Source organism: Prionailurus bengalensis, chromosome X (assembly GCF_016509475.1).
Source record: "Prionailurus bengalensis isolate Pbe53 chromosome X, Fcat_Pben_1.1_paternal_pri, whole genome shotgun sequence".
Lineage (NCBI taxonomy): Eukaryota > Metazoa > Chordata > Mammalia > Carnivora > Felidae > Prionailurus > Prionailurus bengalensis.
The window spans coordinates 58,674,436-58,701,042 of NC_057361.1; the positions used below are offsets into that span (position 1 = coordinate 58,674,436).

Sequence of the window (26,607 nt, forward strand, 5' to 3'; positions counted from 1 at the left end):
ATCTGGTATTTAAGTTCATGACACTGTTTTGGATGCTATTTTTTAAAAATTGCTTTTTCATTTTATTTATTTTAGAGAGAGAGAGAGAATGCCAAGCAGGCTCCCCGCTCAGCACGGAGCCCCACGTGCCGCCTGATCCCATGACCCTGGGATCAGGACCTGAACTGAAATCAAGAGTCGTACATTCAACTGACTGAGCCACCCAGGCGCCCATGTTTTCAGATGCTATTTAAACACAGTCTTTGCCCTCAGGGACTTGGTAGTTCAAGGAGGATTAATATATACTATGCCCTGTATAAATGAGCATATGTATTTATTGGCTCACCTTCTGTTAATCACTCACCACCTGTATGCTGACAGAATGCACCTAATGCTTGCTCACAATATAGGTTTTTCTCCCTTGTATAAAATGCTACATGTAGAATCAATCAAAGCTGAAAGGGGTCTTAGTGATTATTTATTCTTAACCTCATCATCGATAAGGAAAACTTGGGCTTTGACTTTAATAAGATGTGGGACTTTAGTAAAAGTTCTGTAAGTTAGCTAATGGCAGACCTTGACGAGTTCAACTCAGGTCATTAGACATTTATCGAGCACCTGTTATGGGCTATAAACTGACAGTATGGTATGAAGATAATAAAATCCATTTTCTGATCTTGAGGAGCTTCCTTCTGTGGTCTGGGACCTAGAGCTACTGATCATGGTTCTTTTTTTTTTTTTTTACTTTTAATTTTTGCAACTTTTAAAGGGTAGTTGACACATACGTAATTCATTGTTTCCACTGCTTTACACTACCTCTCACTGCCTGACATATTGTGTGAAGTTGCTCATTGTTTACCTCTTTGAATCAGATTTCAGGACCATTTAATGGGCTTCAATGCTGCTTATATAACTGCTTATATAATTTAAAGAGAATTAACTACCACATACACAAGAGGTAACCCAGAAAAATAGAAGATACAGGTCTTACTATCAGGGATATTCTTATCGTTTGAGGAAGATGGAATAAACAAGTACAAAGCATAATTATTCATAATAAGACATAAGCCAGCTACAAGCTCAATTTCTGTATGGAATATTGTATTTCATTTTGAGAGGTTGATATTGTCTAAGACAAATATCATAACTAAGTGCCCTGACTTAGATAGCAGCTCTGATTTTCAGGGATTATTGTAATTTTCAGGTTTGGGTTTGTTGTCTTGGGTAGGGATGTTAAGGAAGATGATGAGTGGGGGTTTCCTAGTTGGGTTTTATGAGCTGACCTCCTGGAAAAGGGTGATGCTGCATTTGATAGTGTTAGTACTCTGGGATGCTCATTTCCAAGTTGTCCAATGAAGGTGCCTTCATCTATGCCCCTAGCTTCCTCCTCCTCTGACATTGGCCCCTGCACATGGCCTGATTTACAACGATGCTTCTGTGGAATAGCTGGAAGTCAGTGGAGGTCATTAGAAGAGATGTTGTGGAGGTGAATTTTGAGCAAAATTTTGAAAGACAGGGTTTCATGGGGAGGGAGCAGCAGGGCATTTTGGTGTGGAAAAATGGCTTGTCTAAAGGTTTAGGAGGTAGAAGTAAGTGACTAGTGTGGGGGGAATTGGCTAGCAGGTTTTCTTAGAAGGAGTGGAGAGCCACTTGACTGGCTCAGTCCGTGGATGTGACTCTTGATGTGAGTTCGAGCCCCACATTGGTGTAGAGATTAGTAAAAATAAATAAACTTTGAAAGGAGTGGAAAACATACTGCTATGGTAGCAGAATTGATTGAACAATTTGACAGCACCTTCACTTGGGATTTGATGCCATAAAAGGTTATAAACCAGCATAGATTGGTGCAGTAAGGGTAGTATAATAAAAAGAAAATGGGGGTGCCTGGGTGGCTCAATCGGTTAAGCGTCTGACTTTGGCTTAGGTCATGATCTCGTGGTTTGTGAGTTTGAGCCCCATGTTGGGCTCCCTGCTGACAGCTCAGAGCCTGGAGCCTCTTTGAATTCTGTTTCCCTCTCTCTCTGCCCTTCCCCAGCTGGTTCGTTCTCTCTCTCTCTCTCTCTCTCTCTCTCTCTCTCTAAGTAAGTAAGTAAGTAAATAAGTAAATAAATAAAGTTGAAAAGAAAGAAAATGGACTTTGAAATCAGAATGATAGCTTCAACCCCCAGCTTCATATTTAGTTTGACCCTGGGAAAATTGCTCAGTGTTTGAGGCTTGGATTTGTAATAATCCCCCAGTTTTCTTGTTTGCAATAAAGATGATAAAACCTGCCTCATTAATTAATAGCTCTTTTGTGGGAATTTAAGTTTAGTATCATGTGGTGTGAAAGCACCTACATAGTACAGTGGCATGGTAGATGCTCTGTAAATGTTAATTGCATTTCCTTCCTAAATGGAGATGGAAGGTGATACCTGTGGCTTTGGGGTTTTGATTAGAAAAAGGGTAAAGCGGGGGTTGGGGGAGGGGGGTGGGAGCATGGGTGGCTTAGTCAGTTAAGTGTCCCAGTCTCGGTTTCGGCTCAGGTCATGGTCTCGTGAGTTCGTGGGTTTGAGTCCCACACAGGTCTCCGTGCTGCCGGTGCGGAGTCTGCTTGGGATTCTCTGTCTCCCTCTCTCTCTGCCCCTCCCCTGTTCATGCTGTCTCTGTCTCTCTCAAAATAAATAAATGAAAACTTTAAAAAAAAGGGTAAAGGGGCAGACAAACTTGGAGACTTCTTGCAGGCTAGATGTCAAATTACTCTACACCTATGTAAAGGTGTGGAGTAAGGTGACAATTGTGGAAAATGCTAAGCAGAATTAAATTAGAGAGTTGCTGATAAAACATGAGTAGGACTGGGTAAGTGAGGAAGTGCATTGGGAAGAGTACAGGCTTTGTTTGTTGTTCAGCCAGCCTTGGATTCTAACTTTGTCACTTAAAACTGTGTGATCCTGAGTAAGTCAATTCACTATCTCAGAATAATTCCTACTTTGCCAACGTCGTTGGGAGGATTGTAGATAAAATAGTTGCAAATACCTGGCACGTAATGGGAGCTCAGTAAATGGAAGTTGCTATAATGACCACTGTTAATGATTGATTGGAAAAGGTGTGTTGCGGGGGGGGGGGGGGTAAGAGATTGATGGAGAGGACAGGAGACTTAAAATCATAAGCTGGGAAAATGAGGATGGAGGTGGTGTAGACAGAAAGGAAAGGGAGTTGGAAAGTGGTAAGGATATTTCAATGTGATGACATACAGTTGTGGAATATCTGAATGGAAAGGTTCTTTAGGCAGCAGAACGTGGTGGTGTGATTGTAGAGGGGTTAAGTCAGGGCAAGAGCTACAGATTTGGGTTTAATCTAGATATGGGTGATTCTTGAGTAAGGGAACGGAGCTTGTGTAGAGGAATAAAAGCAGAGTTTCACCATCAAGTACTGAGTGATGCCAGTGGCAAAAGGGCAGTGAACAGAATAACACAACTGCAGAAGGTAGGTAAAAAATGTGTCAAAGACTTGGGAAGTGAGAAGAGAAAAAGTCCAGCCTCAAAGGAAACTGACAGAGAAGGAAGAAGGTTCAATTGAATTATGAGATGGAGCAGGATGAAAATAAAAAATCAAATAGGATTTGATCAGGAGAAGGAACACATGTTTTTAAACCATTCTTGGGAGCTCAATTCCTGTATAAGGTAGACATAGTGTTATAGCATTTGGGTATGTTATACTGTGACATCTCTTTCTGAAGGCAGAAGCCACATCTCCTGTGTGTTCTTAAGGGGTCTGTATAGTGTTTTCACGTGCTGCTTTAAATTCTTGTGTGATGGAGGAACTCAGGGCTGTTGTGTGACATTCTGGATGTTGAGGTGATCACCTTCTTGGTTTTATTAGATTATGATGAAGACGACTATGATGCTGATTGTGAAGACATTGACTGCAAGTTGATGCCTCCTCCACCTCCACCTCCAGGACCAGTGAAGAAGGATAAAGACCAAGATGCTATTACCAGTGGTAAGTAGAGAACTGTCTTCTTTTGTCCAAAGAGCAACTTGCATTCATAGGTCGAGGCTTTTGGCATACCCATAGGGAGCTGTAAAAGTGCAGCTGCTAGGAAAGGGTACTGCTTCTGGAAGTGAGTCCTACAATTTCAGTGGTAAAGGAAAGTGTTACTTTTGAAAGATTTGGCAACAGTATTTTAACAGGCACTGGAGAGAAAGTAGTTTAGGTCAGTGGTTCTCAAATCTGGCTGCCCATCCCAGTCATCCCAAGCCTTTAAAGAAATACAGATTTCTGACTCTCATCCCAGAGTCTGATTCAAAGATCCAGGATAGAGCCCAGGAATTTCAAAATGTTCTCCAAGTAATTTCTGATGCAGCTGATCTGTATACCGGTATTTGGAACCAACCTGTTTAGATGACTCTCTTTAAAAGAAATGATTAAATGGGGAAGGCACACTAGAATGTGTATTTATAATCATCTAGAGCCAACTACCAGATTCAGAGATTTCCAAGGCAAGGGCTTTAGTGATCATCTCATCTTTCCTGTGTCTGCCACAGTAGTAACCCTGTCCTGTCCTAGGCTAGGAGATTGGGGAAGAGCAGTGTCTTTTGATCTCCTGTATTTTGGGGATTATGTTAACCTAAATTCCTCCTGTTAGAGTTTTAGCTGTTTCCTTTTTAGTCTGCAGGCTAAGTAACATCTGTTAACTTTATGTCATAGATCTGATTTCATGCTACATAATTTCATTATTCTCCTGTGAGCTTAAAAAATTTTTTCAGCTTATGGGCCCCCGAACTGCAAATTACAAGGCCTGATTGGTATAAAAGTGTTATTTAATTTTGCTGTTGGTCATATTCCTTTAACCTAATATATGTATAGAAAGTAGTGAACGTAGTAATAGTGTTTGTTTTCTCTCGTCACAACCCTAGGGTACCAGGTACAAGGTGAGTTGGGGATGGTGGGAGATACTGAGTGGAGTGAGTTTTCTGGGTTGCATACTAGTAATCTGGGTGCTTGGAACTATACCCCCTGCCACCGAGCCATGCATAGAACCTAGACTGGGTACTGGCTGAGTCGGAGGAGATATGCTCACAGTTACATTCCAAAGGGGTTTCTCTTCCTTGTTGCAGTGTCTGAGGATGGAGAAGGCATCATCTTGCCCTCCATCATTGCCCCTTCCTCTTTGGCCTCAGAGAAAGTGGACTTCAGTAGTTCCTCTGACTCAGAATCTGAGATGGGACCTCAGGAAGCAACACAGGCAGAATGTGAGGATGGAAAGCTGACCCTACCATTGGCCGGGATTATGCAGCATGATGCCACCAAGCTGTTGCCGAGTGTCACAGAACTTTTCCCGGAATTTCGGCCTGGGAAGGTACTTTCTGTGGAGAATGCCCAAGTTGCAAACCATTGACCTCTTCTAAAATACTGAGTTCTGTTGTTAAGATGTTGAATATCGAATGGATGAGATTTAAGTTTCCTTATTCAGTGACGTTGTATTGGTTCTTTTTAAAAAAAGTTGTACGCATTCGTGATAGTACGTGTGATTTATATGGTTCTCATTAGAAATTGTCCTTGTCATCTTAAAAGAACTAGTCCAAATTATTAAGGGATACTTCTTTACTTTCTTGGTAGATGTTATAAACCTGAGTTCAGCACTCCTTGGTCCCTCCCCCACGGCCGAGTAGACCCCTCAGGGGAGTTTGCAGACCCAGACACCGCTGTTTTCCTATGGGATATGGAGTCTTTGACATAGTAGCATGTTCTGCGTTCTAGGTGTTACGCTTCCTACGTCTTTTTGGACCAGGGAAGAATGTCCCATCTGTTTGGCGGAGTGCTCGGAGAAAGAGGAAGAAAAAGCACCGTGAGCTGTTACAGGAAGAGCAGATCCAGGAGGTGGAGTGCTCAGTAGAGGCAGAAGTCAGCCAGAAGTCTTTGTGGAACTATGACTATGCTCCACCACCACCTCCCGAGCAGTGTCTCTCTGATGATGAAGTAGGCAAAATAGAGTCCTGGGATTGAGGTCTAAGAGAGGAACAGTGGGTTCTCCCTAGCTTATGTCTAAATTGGAAATAGCACCTTAGCAGAGTCCTATGCCAATTATGAGTGAGTAATCATGAGTTTAGTCTTAGTGGCTGTCCCTTCCCTGTTATAATAGAAAAGTACCAAAGACAGGCACCTGGTGGTACACAAACTGGTGGGTAGGAAAGTTTGAATGATAGGCCGAGGGTGTCATGATATAGCTCCATTATTCACATTCTAAATCCAGTCCTGTTGAAGAATCATCCTTATGGCCCCTCTGACTTCCCCTCCTGACTGTGGACTCCCTGTAGCCTTAGGACATCTGGGATCAGGAAATCCTCCTCCCTTCCTACTCTGTTCTGTTACAGATTACGATGATGGCTCCTGTAGAGTCCAAGTTTTCCCAGTCAACTGGAGACATAGATAAAGTGACAGATACCAAACCAAGAGTGGCTGAGTGGCGTTATGGGCCCGCTCGACTGTGGTATGATATGCTGGGTGTCCCTGAAGATGGCAGTGGGTTTGATTATGGCTTCAAACTGAGAAAGATGGACCATGAACCTGTGATAAAATGTAGAATCATTGAGGTAAGTGACACTGGTACCCGAGAAAGGAATCTGTGCCCAGGGCCCTGTCAGTTTTACTTAACTTTGCTTTTCGGTTGGGGAGGGTGTCTTCGGTGGGAGATGGAGGTGTCGAAGCCTGTTGCATGTTACAGCATATCACCCTGGCAGCTAGGCCCCATCGCAGAGATTCTGTTTGTGGAGTGAGTGCAGTGCTAGGCTAGGTGGAGGAGGAGGAGCCGGTGTTGCTCTATCATCGGGTTCTTCTCTTGAGGACTACATTCAATGTATCCGACGGGGGATTTGGAGTGAGAACTTTGACCGGTGACCGTTCAGAGATTTGTTGTTCCTTCCCTGTTTCTGTAGGACTTTAGGAAACTTGAGGAGAACGGTGGCACTGACCTTCTGGCTGATGAAAACTTCCTGATGGTGACACAGCTGCATTGGGAGGATGATATCATCTGGGATGGGGAGGATGTCAAACACAAAGGGACGAAACCTCAGCGTGCAAGCCTGGCGGGCTGGCTCCCTTCCAGCATGACTAGGAATGCCATGGCCTACAATGTCCAGCAAGGTGTGTTTCTGTGCCAGCTGTGTCTAGCACACTGCCCTTCATCTTGGTCGTCCTTAGTGGGCCCAGCTGTGCTCTGTTCTGCTGCCGAGGGACGGTGAAATGTTTTCAATCTGAGCCCTGATTCTAGTCCGTAATAAATCTTTACAACTATTAGCAAGCTAGGGTGGACTCTGATTTCTCATGAAAAAAAACGGGAAAACCACTTTGAAGTTAAAGATCTTTCTGAACTAGAACAGTGCTTTATCTCTATACTTTTGTTTTCAAAGCCAGCCCCTCTGTCTTTGTCTTTATCATTCTAGAATTTGCTTTTTCTCTCCTTAAATATGCAAAAAAAAGGTATTCCATGCTTAACGTAGAAAACTTTGAAAATAGAATACAGTGTCAAAAATCACTGATAAATCCTACTACCCAGAGATGATCAATTATTAACGCTTTGGTGTACTTCGTTTTTGTTTTTTTGTCTTCTGTGTGTATGTGTAGTTGAGCTCATTTCTTTCATTTTTAAAAAATGTTTATTTTTGAGAGAGCGTGAGTTGCGGGGCAGAGAGAGGGAGACAGAGGATCTGAAGTGGGCTCTGTGCAGACAGTAGAGAGCCTGAGCTCAAACTCACGAACCGCAAGATCATGACCTGAGCTGAGCCAAAGTCAGACACTTAACTGACTAACCACCCAAGTGCCCCAGTTGAGCTCATTTCTATAGACAGTGTCGTACACTGTGCTTTTCAGTTGACAAATATCGTATATCATTCAAAGTTCTTCGTTAAAATGTCTAATAACATGGGAAACTCAAAAAACATGAAGTGGAGGGTGCCTGGTTGGCTCAGTCAGTAGAGCATGAGACTCTTTGTTTTTTTAATGTTTATTCAGTTTTGAGAGAGCGTGAGTGGGGGAGGGGCAGAGAGAGAAGAGGAGAGAGGATCTGAAGTGTGCTCTGTGCTGACAGCAGTGAGCCTGATGCAGGGCTTGAACTGAGGAACCATGAGATCATGACCTGAGCTGGAGTCGGAGGCTCAACTGACTGAGCCACCCAGGTGCCCCTAAACTTTGATTCTTCTAAAAAACATTGGAATGAACATTTTGTCTGCAGCTTTCTTTAAAAGTGTGAAATATACTGTGTGCACTAGGTTCCTTTTCAAGTAGCCACATGAATAACTTTACTACCATTTGCTCCTCTTCCCTTTGCTGGAATCATGATTGAAAGGGGAATAAATGTTTTGTCTGTTATTTTGACTAGGTTTTGCAGCCACCCTGGATGATGACAAGCCTTGGTACTCCATCTTTCCCATTGACAATGAGGAGCTGGTGTATGGACGCTGGGAGGACCATATCATCTGGGATGCTCAGGCTATGCCCCGGCTGTTAGAGCCTCCTGTTTTGACACTTGATCCCAATGATGAGAACCTCATTTTGGGTATGATATTGGTAGGGGCCAGTGTTCCTTCTCCATAATTGACAGCTTGCTGCTAATGTCAAAGGGCAGGGGGAAATCAGAAAGGTTGGGCAGGTCCAAGACTAGCAGCTTCTTGGGGTACCTGGGTGGCTCAGTCAGTTGGAGCATGTGACTCTTGATCTCAGAGTCGTGAGTTCAAGTCTTACATTGGGTGTGAAACCTACTTGAAAAAATAGGTAAAAATAAAAAGACTAGGAGCTTCTAGGTAGCAGTTTGAGAGAGCAAAGTTGTGGCTGTTAGTGCCTAGTATTTCTGTTTTGCTTAGGGAAAACTCCTAAGGTAGGAACATTGGAGTGTAATTCAGTTAGAGTGCCTAGAAGTGGTCTGGGATACGATAAAAGATCTGGGTAGGAAGCGTAAAGGTATCTGTAGGAAAAAGTGAGTCTTCAGGGATAGCATCTCCAGAGTGACTTTTGTTTCATCCTTAGAAATTCCTGATGAAAAGGAAGAGGCCACCTCTAACTCCCCCTCCAAGGAGAGTAAGAAGGAATCCTCTCTGAAGAAGAGTCGAATTCTCTTAGGGAAAACAGGGGTCATCAAGGAAGAACCACAGCAGGTCTGTGAATGGAAAAGGGACTTGGGATGTTTAGAAGAACAAAGAAATGCAATGGAGAAGGGTAGCCTGACTAAGGTTTATTTGATGTCCTATCATTAGAACATGTCTCAGCCAGAAGTGAAAGATCCATGGAATCTCTCCAATGATGAGTATTACTACCCCAAGCAACAGGGTCTTCGTGGCACCTTCGGAGGAAACATTATCCAGGTAAAGGTAGCATTTTTTTTCTATGATGGATGGGAACCGCTGCCTTGTTTTGATGGAGGATGTGGGTAAATCTTGCGTAGGCTGAAGTTAGTATTTAATTTGAATCGTGTATTTCCTGTCTTAGCACTCAATTCCTGCCGTGGAGTTACGACAGCCCTTCTTTCCTACCCACATGGGGCCCATCAAACTTCGGCAGTTCCATCGCCCACCTCTGAAGAAATACTCCTTTGGGGCGCTATCTCAGCCAGGTCCCCACTCAGTCCAGCCCTTGCTAAAGCACATCAAAAAGAAGGCTAAGGTATGATTGAACTCTGGTTACAAAAAAAATCGCTATAAAAGACATTAGAGTACAAATTCGGGGAATGGACTGGATATTAGATGGTATTCGGGAATTACTATTTCCTCAGATGTGATAGAATGTTATTGTGCTCATTTAGGGGAATGTCCTTATTCTTAGGAGATGCACATTAAAATACTTAAGGGGGATGTGTCATAATGAGTGTGACTTTCAAAAATGATTCAGCAAAATCTATAGATGTAGTTTTAGACAAAACAAATAAGGTAAAATGTAAAGTTGTATCTAGGTGCTGGGATAGTAAGTGTTCGCAGTTTCAACTTGATGTTTGAAACTTTTGGCAGTGAAGTTGGAATAAAAGGCAAGGTAAAATCATTTTTGGTGGCACTGTCTTAGAGTGAGCAGTATCAGTTTGTAGTCATTGTGCTGACGGGAGCTGGACTGTATTCTCTTTGCTCTGGGCAGATGAGAGAACAAGAGAGACAAGCTTCTGGTGGCGGAGAGATGTTTTTTATGCGCACACCTCAGGACCTCACAGGCAAAGATGGAGATCTTATTCTTGCAGAATACAGTGAAGAAAATGGACCGTTGATGATGCAGGTTGGCATGGCAACCAAGATAAAGAACTACTACAAGAGGGTGAGTCTCTACTCAGAAAATCTTTGTTATCAATATAGCTGTAATTAGGTATCCAGCAATAATTCGCAAACGTGTATTTTGTCTTTTTTATACTGTAAATGTCTTGAGAAAGAAATGGTGTCTTTTTTGTAGCTAGTAATATTAGTAAAATGCCGTGCTCGAGGAATATTTTGTGTAGGCTTATTGATCACATTCTGTGATAGTAGCTGGGTCTTCTGTGTTCCTTATAGAAACCTGGAAAAGATCCTGGAGCCCCAGATTGTAAATACGGAGAAACGGTTTACTGCCATACATCTCCTTTCCTGGGCTCTCTCCATCCTGGCCAATTACTGCAGGTAAGGGATTCTTTCCTGTTAGAATTCTTTCCTAAGGACCTTGACAGGTGAGGTGCTAATCAGTCCAGAAAGAACCAACTCTAGTTGATTGAAGTACTGTTTATATATCAAGTATGGAGATGATCAGTATGATCCCAAATGATTATAATCATCCAATTTTCTTTTGGTCTTTCTATTAAAACTGGTTCCTAATAATGTTGTAAACTAAATTTGAAATAGTTTTTTGAAAATATACACTGGTTAGAAGTCCAGAAACATCTGGGTGGCATAGGGGAGTCAAAATGGGATTAATAATTTACTGTAGTTAATTAATATTTAATTTGTCTCTGTACATTTGGTATGTTTTTATTGGTGTCATTTTGAGTATTAAACCACACCTGAACCATGCCATTTGTAGTCCCTGGCCACGGTGGAAGTATTTTTACCTACCTCTTTGTTCTGATGGGTGTAGAGTGGCCCTCTGGTAACCTAGCTTTATACATGTTTTGTTAAGGGGAAGTACAGAGGCACACACACAATGATGTGAGGACATCTCTAGCACTACCTTGTGTTTTGTCCTCCACCTAATTTCTCTTGGTAGTCTTAATCATTTTCCTTCCTCTTATACCTAGTTCCATTCTTTTTTTTTTTTTTTTGAGCATTTAAAATTTTTTTTAACGTTTATTTATTTTTGAGAGAGAGAGATCGAGCACGAGCGAGAGAGGGACAGAGAGAGAGGGAGACACAGATCCGAAGCACGCTCCAGGCTCCAAGCTGTCAGCATAGAGCCTGACATGGAGCTCGAACCCATGAACCACGAGATCATGACCTGAGCTGAAGTCAGACGCTCAACCGACTGACTCACCCAGGCGCCCCTAATCCTAATTACATTCTATCACTACTATTGCTTATTCCCCTAAAGCATCTGCAGAGCCCATTGTTTTCTTTATCCTTGACATTCATAGTCCATTTCCCACCAGATTTTGAGTATTATCTTTATACTTTTCCTGGCTTTCCTTTCCCTGTTCACATTCTGTTGAGATTTTCTACCAATCCCTCCCTTTCTTCTGTGACTACTTTTATAGTCTCTTGAAGATCCTTTTTATCTTCTGTAATGCTGTTTTTCCTCTCCATTTCACACTTACAATTTTCTTTTTTTCCCACACTTAGAATTTTCTATACTCATCCATACATTGCAGGTCTCTCTGTCCTCCTGTCTGATTTTCTGAGAAGTCTTTCCTTAGAGTCACAGGCTTCATGTGACAGTTGATCCCCATATGGCTGCTACTTAAAGAAGCTCAAATGTTTCTGTCCTGTGTATTTAGTCTGTCTTTCCAGCATGCCTTCATTTATTTTTGTTTTTGTCATTTTATTAATTTATTTAACAAATGTTTTGATCTTACACTATGTCGGGCTATACTGGGGTCTAGGGTTGTAATAGAATACTTGTTAGTTTATAAGGTAATTTTCATATTTAATCACAGCAATCCTACAAGCTATAGGCATTTTAAAGTATCTCTGTTTTGTAGATAAGGACAGTTAACCTCAGAGATACTCATACAGTGAGTAGCAGAGCCAGTGTCATCTGAATCCAAATCCTGTAGTTTCCCTACTATTCTTTTTTTTTTTTTGATGTTTATTCATTTCTGAGAGAGAGAGAGAGAGAGAGAGAGAAACAGAGCACGAGCAGGGGAGGGGCAGAGAGAGAGAGAGAGAGAGAGAGACAATCCAAAGCAGGCTCCAGGCTCTGAGCCATCAGCACAGAACCTGACGCAGGGCTCGAACTCACGAAACATGAGATTGTGACCTGAGCTGAAGTTGGAAGCTTAACTGACTGAGCCACCCAGGCAGGGCCCCTACTACTGACTCTTAAAGACAGCCAGTGGGTAAAAAGTTACTGTTCTAGTCCTGTTTGACATTCCATGTTACAGTTTGTTTATATTACTGGAGAGATTTTAGATGGCATTATGGGGATGGAGAGCAAACAAGCTTGATTTTCCTTTCTCATTTGTTCACTGAATTTCCTAGGGCTTCTCTGTTATAATTTTTGTGTTTTTACTTTTGTTAGGCCTTTGAGAACAATCTTTTTCGTGCCCCAATTTATCTTCATAAGATGCCGGAAACAGACTTCCTTATCATTCGAACAAGACAAGGTTACTATATTCGAGAATTAGTGGATATTTTTGTGGTCGGCCAGCAGTGCCCCTTGTTTGAAGTTCCTGGGCCCAACTCCAAAAGGGCTAATACACATATTCGAGACTTTCTCCAGGTAAGAATGAGAGAATAGGGAGGGGGTCCGGGTGCACATAATAGGGTATGTGGATTTGGGGACACATCAGGAAAGATCAAAACACATAGGGGCATAGCAGGGGAAGGAGCCCTGGCAAGGACTTTTATTTTTCCTTTGCCGAATGAAAAACGTTTGTTTTTTGGGCAGGTTTTTATTTACCGCCTCTTCTGGAAGAGTAAAGATCGGCCACGGCGGATCCGAATGGAAGATATCAAAAAAGCCTTTCCTTCTCACTCAGAAAGTAGCATCCGGAAGAGGCTAAAGCTCTGCGCTGACTTCAAACGCACAGGTCATCAGTTGCGCCTAATTATTTGTTCTCTTTGCCTCTTTCCAGGAAAAGAATTCAGGCTCACAGTTAAAGGATCAGTATGTAACTACCAGAATTAGAAATTGATAGTCATCAAAAGAAGGAAGTAGCAAATCTTCTAATGCTGGAGGCTCTGATTACTTTTTGATTTGGCCTACCAAGAAGTTCACTGCATGTTGGATGTCTTACATGAGATGGAGGGAACCTAGCAGCAGGGGTGTTCTTTGGAGTTCATGGCTAGACCTTATGGGACATTGCGTGGTTTGGTCTTGCTTTGTTATCCTTCTTTTTTTTTAATTTTTAGAAAATGTTTATTTAAAAAAATTTTTTTTTCAACATTTATTTATTTTTGGGACAGAGAGAGACAGAGCATGAACGGGGGACGGGCAGAGAGAGAGGGAGACACAGAATCGGAAACAGGCTCCAGGCTCTGAGCCATCAGCCCAGAGCCTGACACGGGGCTCGAACTCCAGGACCGCGAGATCGTGACCTGGCTGAAGTCGGACGCTTAACCGACTGCGCCACCCAGGCGCCCCTAGAAAATGTTTATTTTTAAGAGAGAGACAGAGCATGAGTGGGGGAGGGCAGAGAGAGAGGGAGACACAGAATCTGAAGCAGACTCCAGGCTCTGAGCTATAAGGACAGAGCCCGACGTGCGGCTTGAACTCACAAACCATGAGATCATGACCTGAACTGAAGTCGGACACTTAACCGACTGAGCCACCCAGGCACCCCTGTTTGTTATCCTTCTTGCTGCTGAGGAAAGGGCCTTAGGAATTCAGCACCATCTCATTCTCTCTGCTTTTTCTAGGGATGGACTCAAATTGGTGGGTGCTGAAATCTGATTTTCGTTTACCAACGGAAGAGGAGATCAGAGCTATGGTGTCTCCAGAGCAGTGCTGTGCTTATTACAGCATGATAGCGGCAGAGCAGCGGCTGAAGGTGAATACTTCCTCTTGGGTACTACCTCTGCCTATGGATCGTTCCCAGAGAGATGAGGCTGAAGCCTGTCCCCACTGACTTAGAAGTGATGGTTACTAGATTATTAACCATTTATTTGAAAATTCAAACTATGTAAGGAACTCGGTGTACATTGGTGCTGAGGAAAACTACAGTGTAGCTGAGTATCAGCAGAAAGGCTTAATGAGGGACTTAGGGCATATTGTTGCATCCATTTGGGTGGTGACTTTAAGCTTCGTTCTTTGTAAGACAGGCATGTAAACAGGGAAGACTTCTCAGTTGTTTTCCATGGCCTTCCAGGTGGGCTGAGATGATGATGCCAGGCATGTGCTTTTGAGAAGGCACAGTGTCCTTATCCCCTAGATCTGGAGTGGGATAGCGCAGCTACACCACTGAGTTACTGAGTCTGCAGTAATGAGCACCTCTGTCATCTTTTATGGGTCTTACCTATCCATATATCAGCTGGCAAGTACCCTGAAGTGTAGTAAGGATGTAGAATGGTGATAGATACATTGAAGACTTTACGGAATCTATTCTCTGTGCAAAAACTTACTTTCATATATTCTATACTTGATACTTAGTGAAACTTGTACTCTGTCTTTTCTAATTTATTGATTGGTTTACATGCGTAGATTTGTGCTCTTTCAGGATGCTGGCTATGGTGAGAAGTCCTTTTTTGCTCCAGAAGAAGAAAATGAGGAAGATTTCCAGATGAAGATTGATGATGAGGTAAGACTTTACACTGATTTTTATTAGTGTGTCCTGTTTGTCCTTTTCTTTTTTTTTTTTTTTCTTTAGGCATCACGCCCTGTGCAGAGCCCAACGTGGGGCTTGAACTCACAACCCTGATATCAGGAGTCCGACGCTTAACTGACCGAGCCACCAAGGCACTCCCCATTTATCCTTTTCTAAAAAACAGCTTTATTGAGATAAGGTTGACATGCTATAAGCAGCACATATTTAGCGTACAATTTGTCTTTTGATGTATGTGTATACCTGTGAATCCTCATAACAAGATAATATATCTGTCATCCCCAAAAGTTTCTTTGCGTCCCTTTGAAATTCCTTTCTTCTGTCTCCTCCCTTCTCATCACCCTCCTTGTGCCCTGACAACCACTGATGCTTTCTGTCACTATAGATCAGTTCATATTTTCTAGAATTTTATTTATTTTTTTAATGTTTATATATTTTTGAGAGAGAGAGACAGAGCGTGAGCCGGGGAGGGGCAGAGAGAGAGAGGGAGACAATCCGAAGCAGGCTCCAGGCTCTGAGCTGTCAGCACAGAGCCTGATGCGGGGCTCAAACTCACAAAACCACAAAATCATGACCTGAGCCGTTCAGAAGCTTAACTGACTGTGCCACCCAGGCGCCCCACGTTTTCTAGAATTTTAGATAAATGGACTCGTATAATAAGTACTCTTTCATTTTTTTAGTTGTGGTAAAATATACATAACATAAAATTTGCTATCTTAACCTTAAAGCGTTTACAATTCAGTAACGTTCAGTACATTTCACGCCGTCATATGCCCAGTCTCTGGAACTCTTTTCATCTCACAAAACTGAAACTCTGTTACCCATTAAACAGCAAGTCCTCATTCCTCCCTCCCTAGCCTCTGCAACCACCATTCTACTTTCTGTCTCTTATGAATTTTACTACTCTAAGTACTCCAGCTAAGTGGAATCATACAGTATTTGTTTTTCTGTGACTGGTTTATTTTATCTAGCATAGTATCCTCAAGGTTCATCCGTCTTGTGACATTTATCAGAATTTCCTTCATTTTTAAGGTTGAATAATATTCTATTATATGTATATACCACATTTTGTTTATGCATGCAACCATTGATGGACATTTGGGTTGCTTCCACCTCTTAGCCATTGTGAATAGTGCTGCTATGAATGTGGTTGTACAAATATCTCTTCAAGATTCTATTTTCTGTTCTTTTGTGTATATACCCAGAAGAGGATTACTGGAACACATGGTAGTTCTATTTTTTAATTTTTTGAGCAACCTCCAGACTTTGTTTTTTTCAAAGCATCCACAACATTTTATGTTCCTATCAATGGTATATAAGAATTTCAATTTCTCCACACTTGCCAACACTTGTTATTTATTATTTTTTTGATAGTGGCCGTGCTAATGGGTGTGAGGTGATATATCATTGTGATTTTGATTTTCATTTCCCTAATTATTAGTGATGTTGAGCATCTTTTCATGTGCTTATTAGACAATTGTAGATCTTATTTTGAGAAATGTGTATTCAAGTTCATTGCCCTTTTTTGAATCAGGTTTTTTTTTTTTGTTATTGAGTTTCAGGAGTTCGTTATATATTCTGGATATTAATGTCTTATCAGGTACACGCTATGCAAATATTTTCTCCCATCCTGTAGGTTGCCTTTTCATTCTGTTGTATCCTTTGATGCAGAGAAGTTTTTAATTTTGATACAGTCCAATTTATCTAATTTTTCTTTCGTTGCTTATACTTTTGGCTCCATATCCAAGAAATCATTGCCAATTCTAGTGTCATGAAGCTTTTCCTCTATGTTTTCTTTTAAGAGTTTTATATTTTTAATTCACACACTTAGGTTTTTGACCCACTGTGAATTAATTTTTGTATATGGTGTAATGTACAGGTCCAGCTTCAGTATTTTGCACATGGATATTATGTTTCCAGTATCATTTGTTGAAAGTATATATTCTTCCTTGTCTGTCTTCTTTTCCTCTGTAATTATGTGGAGATTCATCCAGGTTATTGATCATTTGTTCTTTTTTTTTTTTTTAACTTTTTTTTTTTTTAACGTTTTATTTATTTTTGAGACAGAGACAGAGCATGAACGGGGGAGGGACAGAGAGAGAGGGAGACACAGAATCGGAAGCAGGCTCCAGGCTCTGAGCCATCAGCCCAGAGCCTGACGCGGGGCTCGAACTCACGGACTGCAAGATCGTGACCTGAGCTGAAGTCGGCCGCTTAACCGACTGAGCCACCCAGGCACCCCTCATTTGTTCTTTTTTATTGCTGTGTAGTGCTCCATAATATCACAGTTTAGCTGATCACCTATGAGAGGACATTTTGGTTGTCCCCTGTTTTTGGCTGTTATGAATAAAAGTGCTATCAATATTTATGTATAAATTTTGATAGGGACACATTTTCTTGGTTTAATACCTAAAAGTAGAATTACTGGGTCATATGGTAATTCTGTGTTTTACCTTTGGAGGAGCTGCCAGACTGTTTTCCACAGTGACTTGAATTATTTTTACATTTTTATTAGCAGTGTATGATAGTTCCAGTTTTTCCACATCCTTATCGACACTTGTTATTTTTCCTTTTTTAAAAAAATTATTATCATGGCTCTCCATCAGATTTCAAGTGGTCTCTCATTGCAGTTTTCATTTGCATTTCCCTAATGGCTAAGGATGTTGAGCTTCTTTTCATGTGCTTATTTACCATCCAGATATCTTCTTTGCTCAAGTGTCTGTTCATCTCTTTTTTTTTTTATTTAAAAAAAAATTTTTTTTTCAACGTTTATTTATTTTTTGGGACAGAGAGAGACAGAGCATGAATGGGGGAGGGGCAGAGAGAGAGGGAGACACAGAATCGGAAACAGGCTCCAGGCTCTGAGCCATCAGCCCAGAGCCTGACACGGGGCTCGAACTCCAGGACCGCGAGATCGTGACCTGGCTGAAGTCGGACGCTTAACCGACTGCGCCACCCAGGCGCCCTCATCTCTTTTTTTTTAAGTTTATTTATTTTGAGAGAGAGCGCACGAGCAGAGGAGAGGCAGAGAGGGAGGAAGAGAGAATCCAAAGGAGTCTCTGCACTGCTAGTGCAGAGTCCAGTGCAGGGCTCAGACCCACAAACTGTGAGATCATGACCTGAGCCAAAAAAAGTCAGGAGTCAGACACCTAACTGACTGAGCCACCCAGGTGCCCCTGTTCATCTCTTTAGTCCACTTAAAACATTTTTTTAATGTTTGTTTATTTTGAGAAAGGGAGAGAGAGAATCCAAAGTAGGCTCCACACTGTCAGTGCAGACAGGGCCTGACGTAGGGCTCGAACTCATGAACTGTGAGATCATGACCTGCGTCAAAACCAAGAGTCGGATGCTTAACTGACTGAGCCACCCAGGTGCCTAAGTCCGCTTTTATTTTGAATTGGTTGCTTATTTTCTTCTTACTGAGTTTTGAGAGTTCTCAAATGCATTCTAGGTCTGACTCCTTTATCGGGTATGTGATTTGCAAAGATTTTCTCCCAGGCTGTGGCTTGTCTTTTAATTGTTCTAACAGTGTTTTATGAAGAGCAGAAGTCCAAATTGTCAGTTTTCTCTGTTGCTTGTGGTTTTGATATTGTATCTAAGAAATTTTTATCTAACTCAAGGTTGCAAAGATTTTCTTTTATGTTTTCTTGTAAAAGTTTTGTTGTTTTAGATCTTATATTTAGATCCATTTTGAGTTAATTTTTGTATAGGATGCAAGGTATAGATTAAGGTTTTTTTTTTTCCTGCATATGAATGTCTAATTATTCCAGCACCATTTTTTTTAAGTTGAATGACTTTTTAAAATAAAAATTTAAGGGGTGCCTGGGTGGTTCTGTCAGTTAAGCATCCAACTTCAGGTCATGATCTCGTTCATGAGTTCGAGTCCCACATCAGGCTCTGTGCTGACAGCTCAGAGCCTGGAGCCTGCTTCAAAATCTCTCTCTCTCTCTCTCTCTCTCTCTCTCTCTCTCTCTTTCTCTCTTTTTCTCTCTACTCCTCTCCCATTCATTCTCTCTTTCTCTATCTCTCACACACTCTCTCTCTCTCAAAAGTAAGTAAACATTAAAAAATTAAAAGAAAAAATTAAAACAAAATTTTGATCGTGTATATGACTTTCTTGCCCACAGACTTCCTTTGGGTCCTTGTTTCTTTTAGAAGCTATTTATGTTATTTACAAGGAGCTACATGATTTGGGTCTTGTATGTAATTCTAACCTCCTCTCATATCCTGCCACTGCCCATCTTGTACTCTAAGCTCCAAATATGCTAAAGTTCACTTGGTCTCCCAAATTTCTTTCTGTTGCCTTCTGGGATTTGCAACTGCTCTTCCCTCTACCTAGAATATGATCTCGACACTCCTCTACTATCTTACCTTCATTTGCAGTTTGTATTCTTTTTTTTAATGTTTTTATTTATTTTTGAGACAGAGACAGAGCATGAGCAGGGGAGGGGCAGAGAGAGAGGGAGACACAGAATCCGAAGCAGGCTCCAGGCTCTGAGCTGTCAGCACAGAGCTCAATGTGGGGCACAAACTCACGGACCTTGAGATCATGACCTGAGCTGAAGTCGGTCGCTTAACCGACTGAGCCACCCAGGCGCCCCTGCAGTTTGTATTCTTTTGGAAGCTTGCCCCGACTCTTGTCCTCACTCCCACCCTTTACTCATATTGGATCATCACTCTTCCCTTCTTAATGTACAGGTAGCACTTTTTACTTTTCTGTCAGTGCACTGGTGGTGCGGTATTGAATTTGGTTGGTTATTTGTCTCTTCCTCACTAGTAGGAGATCCGTGAGAAAGTAGTGCCTGGAATGTAGTAGATGTTCAAAAAATATTTGTTAAATCAGTGAATGATTGTAGTGAGGTCAGAGTGAGTGAAGAAACATAGTCGTGGTGTTCTTTTGGGGTTGGAGTGAAAAAATGAGTGGATGTCTGAGAATTTCAGAAATTAAAGATTTTGTTAAGTAGCCTTCAGGATTGAATCTTGAGTAGAATTGGCCACTTTTTAGCTAATCATGTATATACTCTTAACTGGTCTGTGTGGACAAGCACATTCCTTTTGTCTTTATTTGGCAGCAGTCAGTAAATCCTATTCAGGGTCTCAGAAGAGGACAGACATTTTTTTTTTTTAATTATGCTTTTCCATTTTTTTTTTAACGTTTATTTATTTTTGAGACAGAGAGAGACAGAGCATGAACAGGGGAGGGTCAGCGAGAGGGAGACACAGAATCTGAAACAGGCTCCGGGCTCTGAGCTGTCAGCACAGGGGCCCGATGCGGGGCTCGAACTCACGGACCGCGAGATCGTGACCTGAGCCGAAGTCGGCGCTCAACCGACTGAGCCACCCAGGCGCCCCGTATCCAGACATTTTTGATCAAACCAGTGGCAGAGGTAGAATGGACTTTGGTTTGGTGCTGCTAGAGTTAAGGCCAGTGCTTTGTAAAGCATGCTTATCATTTAATTATAGAATATGTTGGTCATTCTAAAGAAGCCATTTGAGCAATGGGGCAATCAAATGCATCATCAGTGTAACCTCTTTGAGCATCGTGAGGGTGGCTACACTATCTTTGAGAACTCTCAGTATATCCCAAGGGATATGAGACTGAAGGGTACCCCAGTGTTCCACATATTCTTCCTTCTGCTGACTGACATCTTGATTTGTATTTAAATTCCTTTTTAAAATTTTTAAAGTTCATTTATTTATTTTGATAGAACACGAGCAGGGGAGGGGTGGAGAGAGAGGGAGAGAGAAAATCCGAAGCACACACCATGCTGTCAGCACAGAGCCCAACATGGGGCTCAAACTCCCGAACCATAAGATCATGACCTGAGCAGAAGTCAGATGCTCCATCGACTGAACCACCCAGGCGCCCCAGTTTTTTTTATTTTTTAGAGAGAGAGAGAGAGCAGGCAGGGCAGAGGGGCAGGGGGTGGGGGGAGAGGGAGGGAGGGAGCGAGAGAGAGAGAGAGAGAGAGAGAGAGAGAGAGAGAGAGAATGAATCTTAAGCAGGCTCCATGCTCTGTGCAGAGCCTGACCCAGGTTCCATCCCATGACCCAGGTTTATCTCATGACCCTGGGATCATGACCTGAGCTGAAATCGAGAATCAAACATTCAGCCAACTGAGCCCCCAGGCACCCCAACCTTCTAAGTATGGCTAGACATAGAGCACATTTCCCACGGCCCTTAGAATCTTTTTCTGTACCTCAGGTTCGCACTGCTCCTTGGAACACCACAAGAGCTTTCATTGCTGCCATGAAGGGCAAGTGTCTCCTGGAGGTGACTGGGGTGGCAGATCCTACAGGGTGTGGTGAAGGATTCTCCTATGTCAAGATTCCAAACAAACCAACACAGCAGAAGGTGAGACTATTCTGAAGTCCTAGAAGCTAAAATATCAAGGGAGGAAGAAATGGAAGTTAAGGAGTAGAGGATCTGGAAAACACCTAATTGACAGGATGACTTAGATGCCTGTTATAAGGGATTCTGCTTATTACAATTCTTGCCTTTTTTGTTTTATGTCTGAGGTAGGATGATAAGGAGCCTCAGCCCGTGAAGAAGACAGTGACAGGAACAGATGCAGATCTCCGTCGCCTTTCTCTGAAAAATGCCAAGCAGCTTCTACGAAAATTTGGTGTGCCTGAGGAAGAGGTGAGTATGGAAGAGGGAAACTTTGAGTTTCCTAGGGGCTTTGTGTATAGAGGGAAAAGGTGGGAGGCAGATGTAAGGAACTATGTGGATAATTTTGTGGTGTAGGTTGTAGTATACTGGATCTTGGATACTTTTTCAGGAGTTAGCTTTCTCAAAGCTTTCTGTTTAACCCGCTTTGGGTGATTTTTAAACTTCTAATTTTTTTTTTTAATTTTTTTTTTAACGTTTATTTATTTTTGAGACAGAGAGAGACAGAGCATGAATGCGGGAGGGTCAGAGAGAGAGGGAGACACAGAATCTGAAACAGGCTCCAGGCTCCGAGCTGTCAGCACAGAGCCCGACGCGGGGCTTGAACTCACGGACGTGAGATCATGACCTGGGCCGAAGTCAGACACTCAACCAACTGAGCCACCCAGGCGCCCCTAATTTTTTTTTTTTATATTTGAGAGAGAGCGCGCAAGCAGGGGAGGGGCAGAGAGACGGAGACAGAATCTGAAGCAAGCTTCAGGCTCCGAGCTGTCAGCATGGAGCCCAAAGTGGGGCTCAAACTCACAAGCAGTGAGATCATGCTCTGAGCCAAAGTCAGACACTTAACTGACTGAGCCGTTAGGGTGCCCCTGGATGATTTTTATTTATGTATGTATGTATGTATGTACGTATGTATGTATGTATGTATGTATGTAAGTCTATTTCTCTAAGCGTGTGCCTTGGTTTATTCTTTGAAATATCTGATGATTTATGTATATGTGTGTGTCTACCTCTTTTGTAGATTAAAAAGTTGTCCCGTTGGGAAGTGATCGATGTGGTACGCACAATGTCAACAGAACAGGCCCGCTCTGGAGAGGGGCCCATGAGTAAATTTGCCCGTGGATCAAGGTTTTCTGTGGCTGAGCATCAAGAGCGTTACAAAGAGGAATGTCAGCGCATCTTTGACCTACAGAACAAGTGTGTTTGTTTTAGAAAATCCAAGCCGGATAGGGGAGGGGTGTTGGACAGTATATTATAATGAAGAGGAGGTTACCTGATCATGTGACTAGGGGGTCAGGTATCTGAGATATCGGGTGGTATTTGTTCATAATACTGCTAGGACACCTACTCCTTTCAGAGCAACTCGGCAAAGGTTTTGAATTGGCAAGAGGTGCTAGGTATGAGCTCTAGGTTCCGTGGCAACTTCTGTGGCTTATTCTGTGGCTTCTATTCTGGCAGTTATTACAGTGGTGATAGGGGATAGTGAGTGTTTTTTCTGAAGGCTTTACTTGTGAGAGGATGGTATTGCACTATTAAAAATGTTTCTCAGTTTTTCTCAAAGAATTCTGAAAGAGTTGCTGTGCTGCTTCATATTTCAAACTGACCTTATTGACAGACGTCTAGGAAAACTTTGGAACCCTTTTCTCTTAAGGCCCCCATGTCTTAGTGGATTTGGGGTATTCCTTTTTAAGGTTGATTTCCCAATTTCTTCCTCTTGCCTAAAACCATATTTCTTCAGCCCTTTATACACTTTCATATTTTCCCTCCTCTTAGCTTCACATTGTTTTTTCTCTTTTTAGAGTTTTGTCATCGACTGAAGTATTATCAACCGACACAGACAGCAGCTCAGCTGAAGACAGTGACTTCGAAGAAATGGGAAAGAACATTGAGAACATGTTGCAGAATAAGAAAACCAGCTCTCAGCTGTCACGTGAACGGGAGGAGCAGGAGCGGAAGGAACTGCAGCGGATGCTACTGGGTGAGGGTAGTGGCTTCACAGGCAAGAAAGAGAAGGATCGAAAAAGTGTAACTAACTGCAGACTAATAACTGAGGCAAAGCTGGAGGCAGAAGAAATAGGGGATGAGTGTAGAAAGGCCTGTAGATGAGGTAGAGCGATTACTGCAAGCTGGACTGTAGGTCTGTCTGTGGGGCACAGATGGAAGACATGCTGCCAGTCTACTACCTGCCTCTGGTCAGTCCACTACCTGCCTCTCGTGTGTATCAGGCCTGTCCAAGCCAGGGCTAGCAGTGCTGTACATCACGTGAGCATTCTGGGCATTCCTCCTCGAGAGGAAGAGTTTGTAATACAGAATTTGTGGATGGATTTGGGGAGTTGCCCTTGAACCCTCTGAAATCACATGTAAAATTCTGTACAAGTGTGCCTTTTCTGAGGAGAAGATCCATGGCTTTCAGAAGATTTTCAAAGGGGTCTTAGACCCTAAAAAGAGTTAAAAGTCAACCAAAAATTGCAGAAGTTGAGGGTGGGGATGATTAAGGCCTGAACTGGTTTGGGATAAGGATATTGGGAATGAAAAGAGAAAAATCAAGGTGACCCTAAGATTTCATTCTGGGCCTGCTAGGAAGATGGTGGTCCCATTGATTAAAGTAGTAAATTTCAGAGAAAGAACCAGGTGTGAGAAGGGAAGAAGTAACGTATGGAATTTGAGATGCCCATGACTTTTCCCAGTATAGGTGTCAAGCAGGCAATTTAAAATTTGGATGTAGATACTGTGAGAGAGGGGATAAAGACTCCAGGTGAAGATTTGAATGACTGTTCTCACTCCTAGTAGTGTTTCCTTTGTTTACTCCTCTCTGTAAAAGCTTTATGTAATTTTGTGTTCATACTACTTTGTAAAGATGTGATAAAGCCTTTCCATCAGTGTGGTCCTGGACCAGCAGTATCTGCATCACATGGGAGCTTGTTAGAAATGCAGAATCTTAGGCCTCACCCCAAACCCTACTGAATTTGAATCTATTTTAATGAGAATTCTCAGGCGATTCCTATTCATTCACATTAAAGTTTGAGAAGCACACTCTAGGCCTTGAGACTCTGGACTTGTTTCTCTGGGACAGTTTTGCCCCCTTGGTGCTTGGGTGCTTTTTTAAATTTAATTATTTATTTTTAATGTTTATTTTGGAGAGAGAGAGAGAGAGAGAGACAGAGTGTGAGCAGGGGAGGGGCAGAGAGAGGGAGACACAGAATATGAAGCTGGCTCCAGGCTCTGAGCACAGAGCCGGACGTGGGGCTCGAACCCACGAACTGCAAGATCATGACCTGACCCCAAGCCGGACACTTAACCTACTGGGCCACCCAGGCACCCCATTGAGTGCTTTTCTTTAACGTGAATATCAGCTACTTGCTACTTAGACTTTCTTTTGCTATTTAGAGGACTTCGAATACAGCTACTGTTCTTTTGTCCCCTAAAACAAACATATAGTTCTTTGAGGTCCTTTCAGAACTTCTTGTACTTAATAAAAAATGGGAACATTGGCAGTGGTAAAATGAAGTCAGGAAAGGACAAATCAGTATACTTCGGGCTGGTGGTGACGTTGATGCTTTCTGTAGAACCATACTTTTGTGACATGTTGAGCTTCGAGGTTTCCACTCAACTCCAGGAAAAGGACTGTTTGGGTGGTAGGGGGAATGTGTGGAAATCTTTTTCTGCCTTGCAGCAGCAGGTTCAGCAGCATCAGGAAACAATCACAGAGATGATGACACAGCTTCTGTGACTAGTCTTAACTCTTCTGCCACTGGGCGTTGTCTCAAGATTTATCGCACATTTCGAGATGAAGAGGGGAAAGAGTATGTTCGCTGTGAGACAGTTCGAAAGCCAGCTGTCATTGATGCCTATGTACGCATACGGACCACAAAAGATGAGGAATTCATGTGAGTTTGACTCACCACTTTCCAGTATTATAAGGAGGATGATTAAAAAGAGGTGGGAAAGGGGGATGAGGTAGGTGCTTGAGTTTTAATGACAGGATTTTCTGTACAGTTGTCCTTGGCTGTCTGTGTTGACTGGGTGCCTTTGAGTTTGAACAGAGCCAAACCACAGGGAGAATTTCAGACTTGCTACCAAATAAAGGAATCTTCAGTTCCACCTGGGTCCTTTGCATTGTGGTCGGTTGGCAGAACTCTCCAGGATTACTCAGGATGTCTCATTCTGAGAGAGGTGTCTCCTGGCACGTGGAAGGCTGATGAGCGGGGGAGGTGGGAGTGCCAGGCAGCCCCTTTTATTTCTGTGTGGATGGATGACTTTAGTTGTGAGATGTTTAGCTGTCAGGACAGTCTTCTTGGCTTGTTTGCTTATGGTCCTGTTCTATTTCCCTCCTTGTAATTCAGTCGAAAGTTTGCCCTTTTTGATGAACAGCATCGAGAAGAGATGCGAAAGGAACGGCGGAGGATTCAAGAGCAGCTTAGGCGGCTAAAGCGGAACCAGGAAAAGGAGAAGCTTAAGGGTCCTCCTGAGAAGAAACCCAAAAAAATGAAGGAGCGTCCTGACCTAAAAGTAAGTATTAATGTGGCATAATCATAGCTAACAAGGCAAAGGAAGAAAGCATACTTTTTCCCTTAGCTTTTGGCATCCTCCCTAACTGGGAATGAGGGCAGTATTGTGGAAAGCTAGTTTGAGTTGGTGTGGCTGTCAGGCAGGTGTTACCGGTACTAGTGTGACTGGTACCAACAACTTAATCTGATGCCATTGGGTATTAATTTTATACTTCATCAGTTGGAAATATTTCCTAGGAGTTGAGATAGGTCTGGTTGAGATAGATTTTTTTTTACGTGTACATCTGTGTGTGTGTGCGCACGCACACACACACACCTTTTTAAAATTGTACATACTGAAAGAAGTAACAGAAAAACCTACAGTACAGGTTGCTTTCCATAACTTTGGTAGGATTTCAGATATTACTCTACAACGTAACTGTAATGTATACAATAAAATGAGGGAACTACGATATAGTGGAAAGAGCCATGGACTTGGAAACAGAAGATCTGGCTTTGGGTTCTGGTTCTGCCATTTAGTTGCTCTGTGATCTTAACCTTACCATACGTGTTTTTCTCTTCCATAAAATACGATACCTGTCTCATAGTGTTGTTGGAGTAAGTGATACAATGCATGAGAAGCACTTTATAAACTGAAATTCTCAGTAAATGTAAATTGCTGGTAACATGGACCGAGGTCTTTAAATATTTTCAGCTTCCTTTCTTTTTTTAAAAATTTTGTGATGTTTATTTATATGTGAGAGAGAGCACACACAAGCAGGGGAGGGGCAGAGAGAGAGGGAGACAACAGAATCCGAAGCAGGCTCCAGGCTCTAGGCTCTGAACTGTCAGCACAG

General features: G+C 42.4%; 1 protein-coding gene across 13 annotated transcripts in view; it reads left to right on the forward strand.

Annotated features, from left to right (window-relative positions):
* TAF1 (TATA-box binding protein associated factor 1) overlaps positions 1 to 26,607 on the forward strand; it is an 87,041-nt gene that overhangs the window by 1,872 nt on the left and 58,562 nt on the right. For 6 of the 13 annotated variants that reach the window (XM_043570602.1, XM_043570598.1, XM_043570591.1 and 3 more), the window contains exons 4-24: positions 3,838 to 3,957; positions 5,076 to 5,317; positions 5,719 to 5,937; positions 6,333 to 6,551; positions 6,894 to 7,101; positions 8,336 to 8,512; positions 8,980 to 9,107; positions 9,207 to 9,314; positions 9,439 to 9,612; positions 10,075 to 10,248; positions 10,479 to 10,583; positions 12,631 to 12,831; positions 13,000 to 13,141; positions 13,971 to 14,101; positions 14,768 to 14,848; positions 21,078 to 21,227; positions 21,396 to 21,515; positions 22,285 to 22,460; positions 23,063 to 23,241; positions 24,937 to 25,150; positions 25,607 to 25,772. In XM_043570602.1, the coding sequence (XP_043426537.1) occupies positions 3,838 to 3,957; positions 5,076 to 5,317; positions 5,719 to 5,937; positions 6,333 to 6,551; positions 6,894 to 7,101; positions 8,336 to 8,512; positions 8,980 to 9,107; positions 9,207 to 9,314; positions 9,439 to 9,612; positions 10,075 to 10,248; positions 10,479 to 10,583; positions 12,631 to 12,831; positions 13,000 to 13,141; positions 13,971 to 14,101; positions 14,768 to 14,848; positions 21,078 to 21,227; positions 21,396 to 21,515; positions 22,285 to 22,460; positions 23,063 to 23,241; positions 24,937 to 25,150; positions 25,607 to 25,772 (3,434 nt within the window). The remainder of the gene's footprint in view (positions 1 to 3,837; positions 3,958 to 5,075; positions 5,318 to 5,718; positions 5,938 to 6,332; positions 6,552 to 6,893; positions 7,102 to 8,335; positions 8,513 to 8,979; positions 9,108 to 9,206; positions 9,315 to 9,438; positions 9,613 to 10,074; positions 10,249 to 10,478; positions 10,584 to 12,630; positions 12,832 to 12,999; positions 13,142 to 13,970; positions 14,102 to 14,767; positions 14,849 to 21,077; positions 21,228 to 21,395; positions 21,516 to 22,284; positions 22,461 to 23,062; positions 23,242 to 24,936; positions 25,151 to 25,606; positions 25,773 to 26,607) is intronic. The other 7 variants (XM_043570593.1, XM_043570595.1, XM_043570600.1 and 4 more) reach the window with 3 other exon arrangements.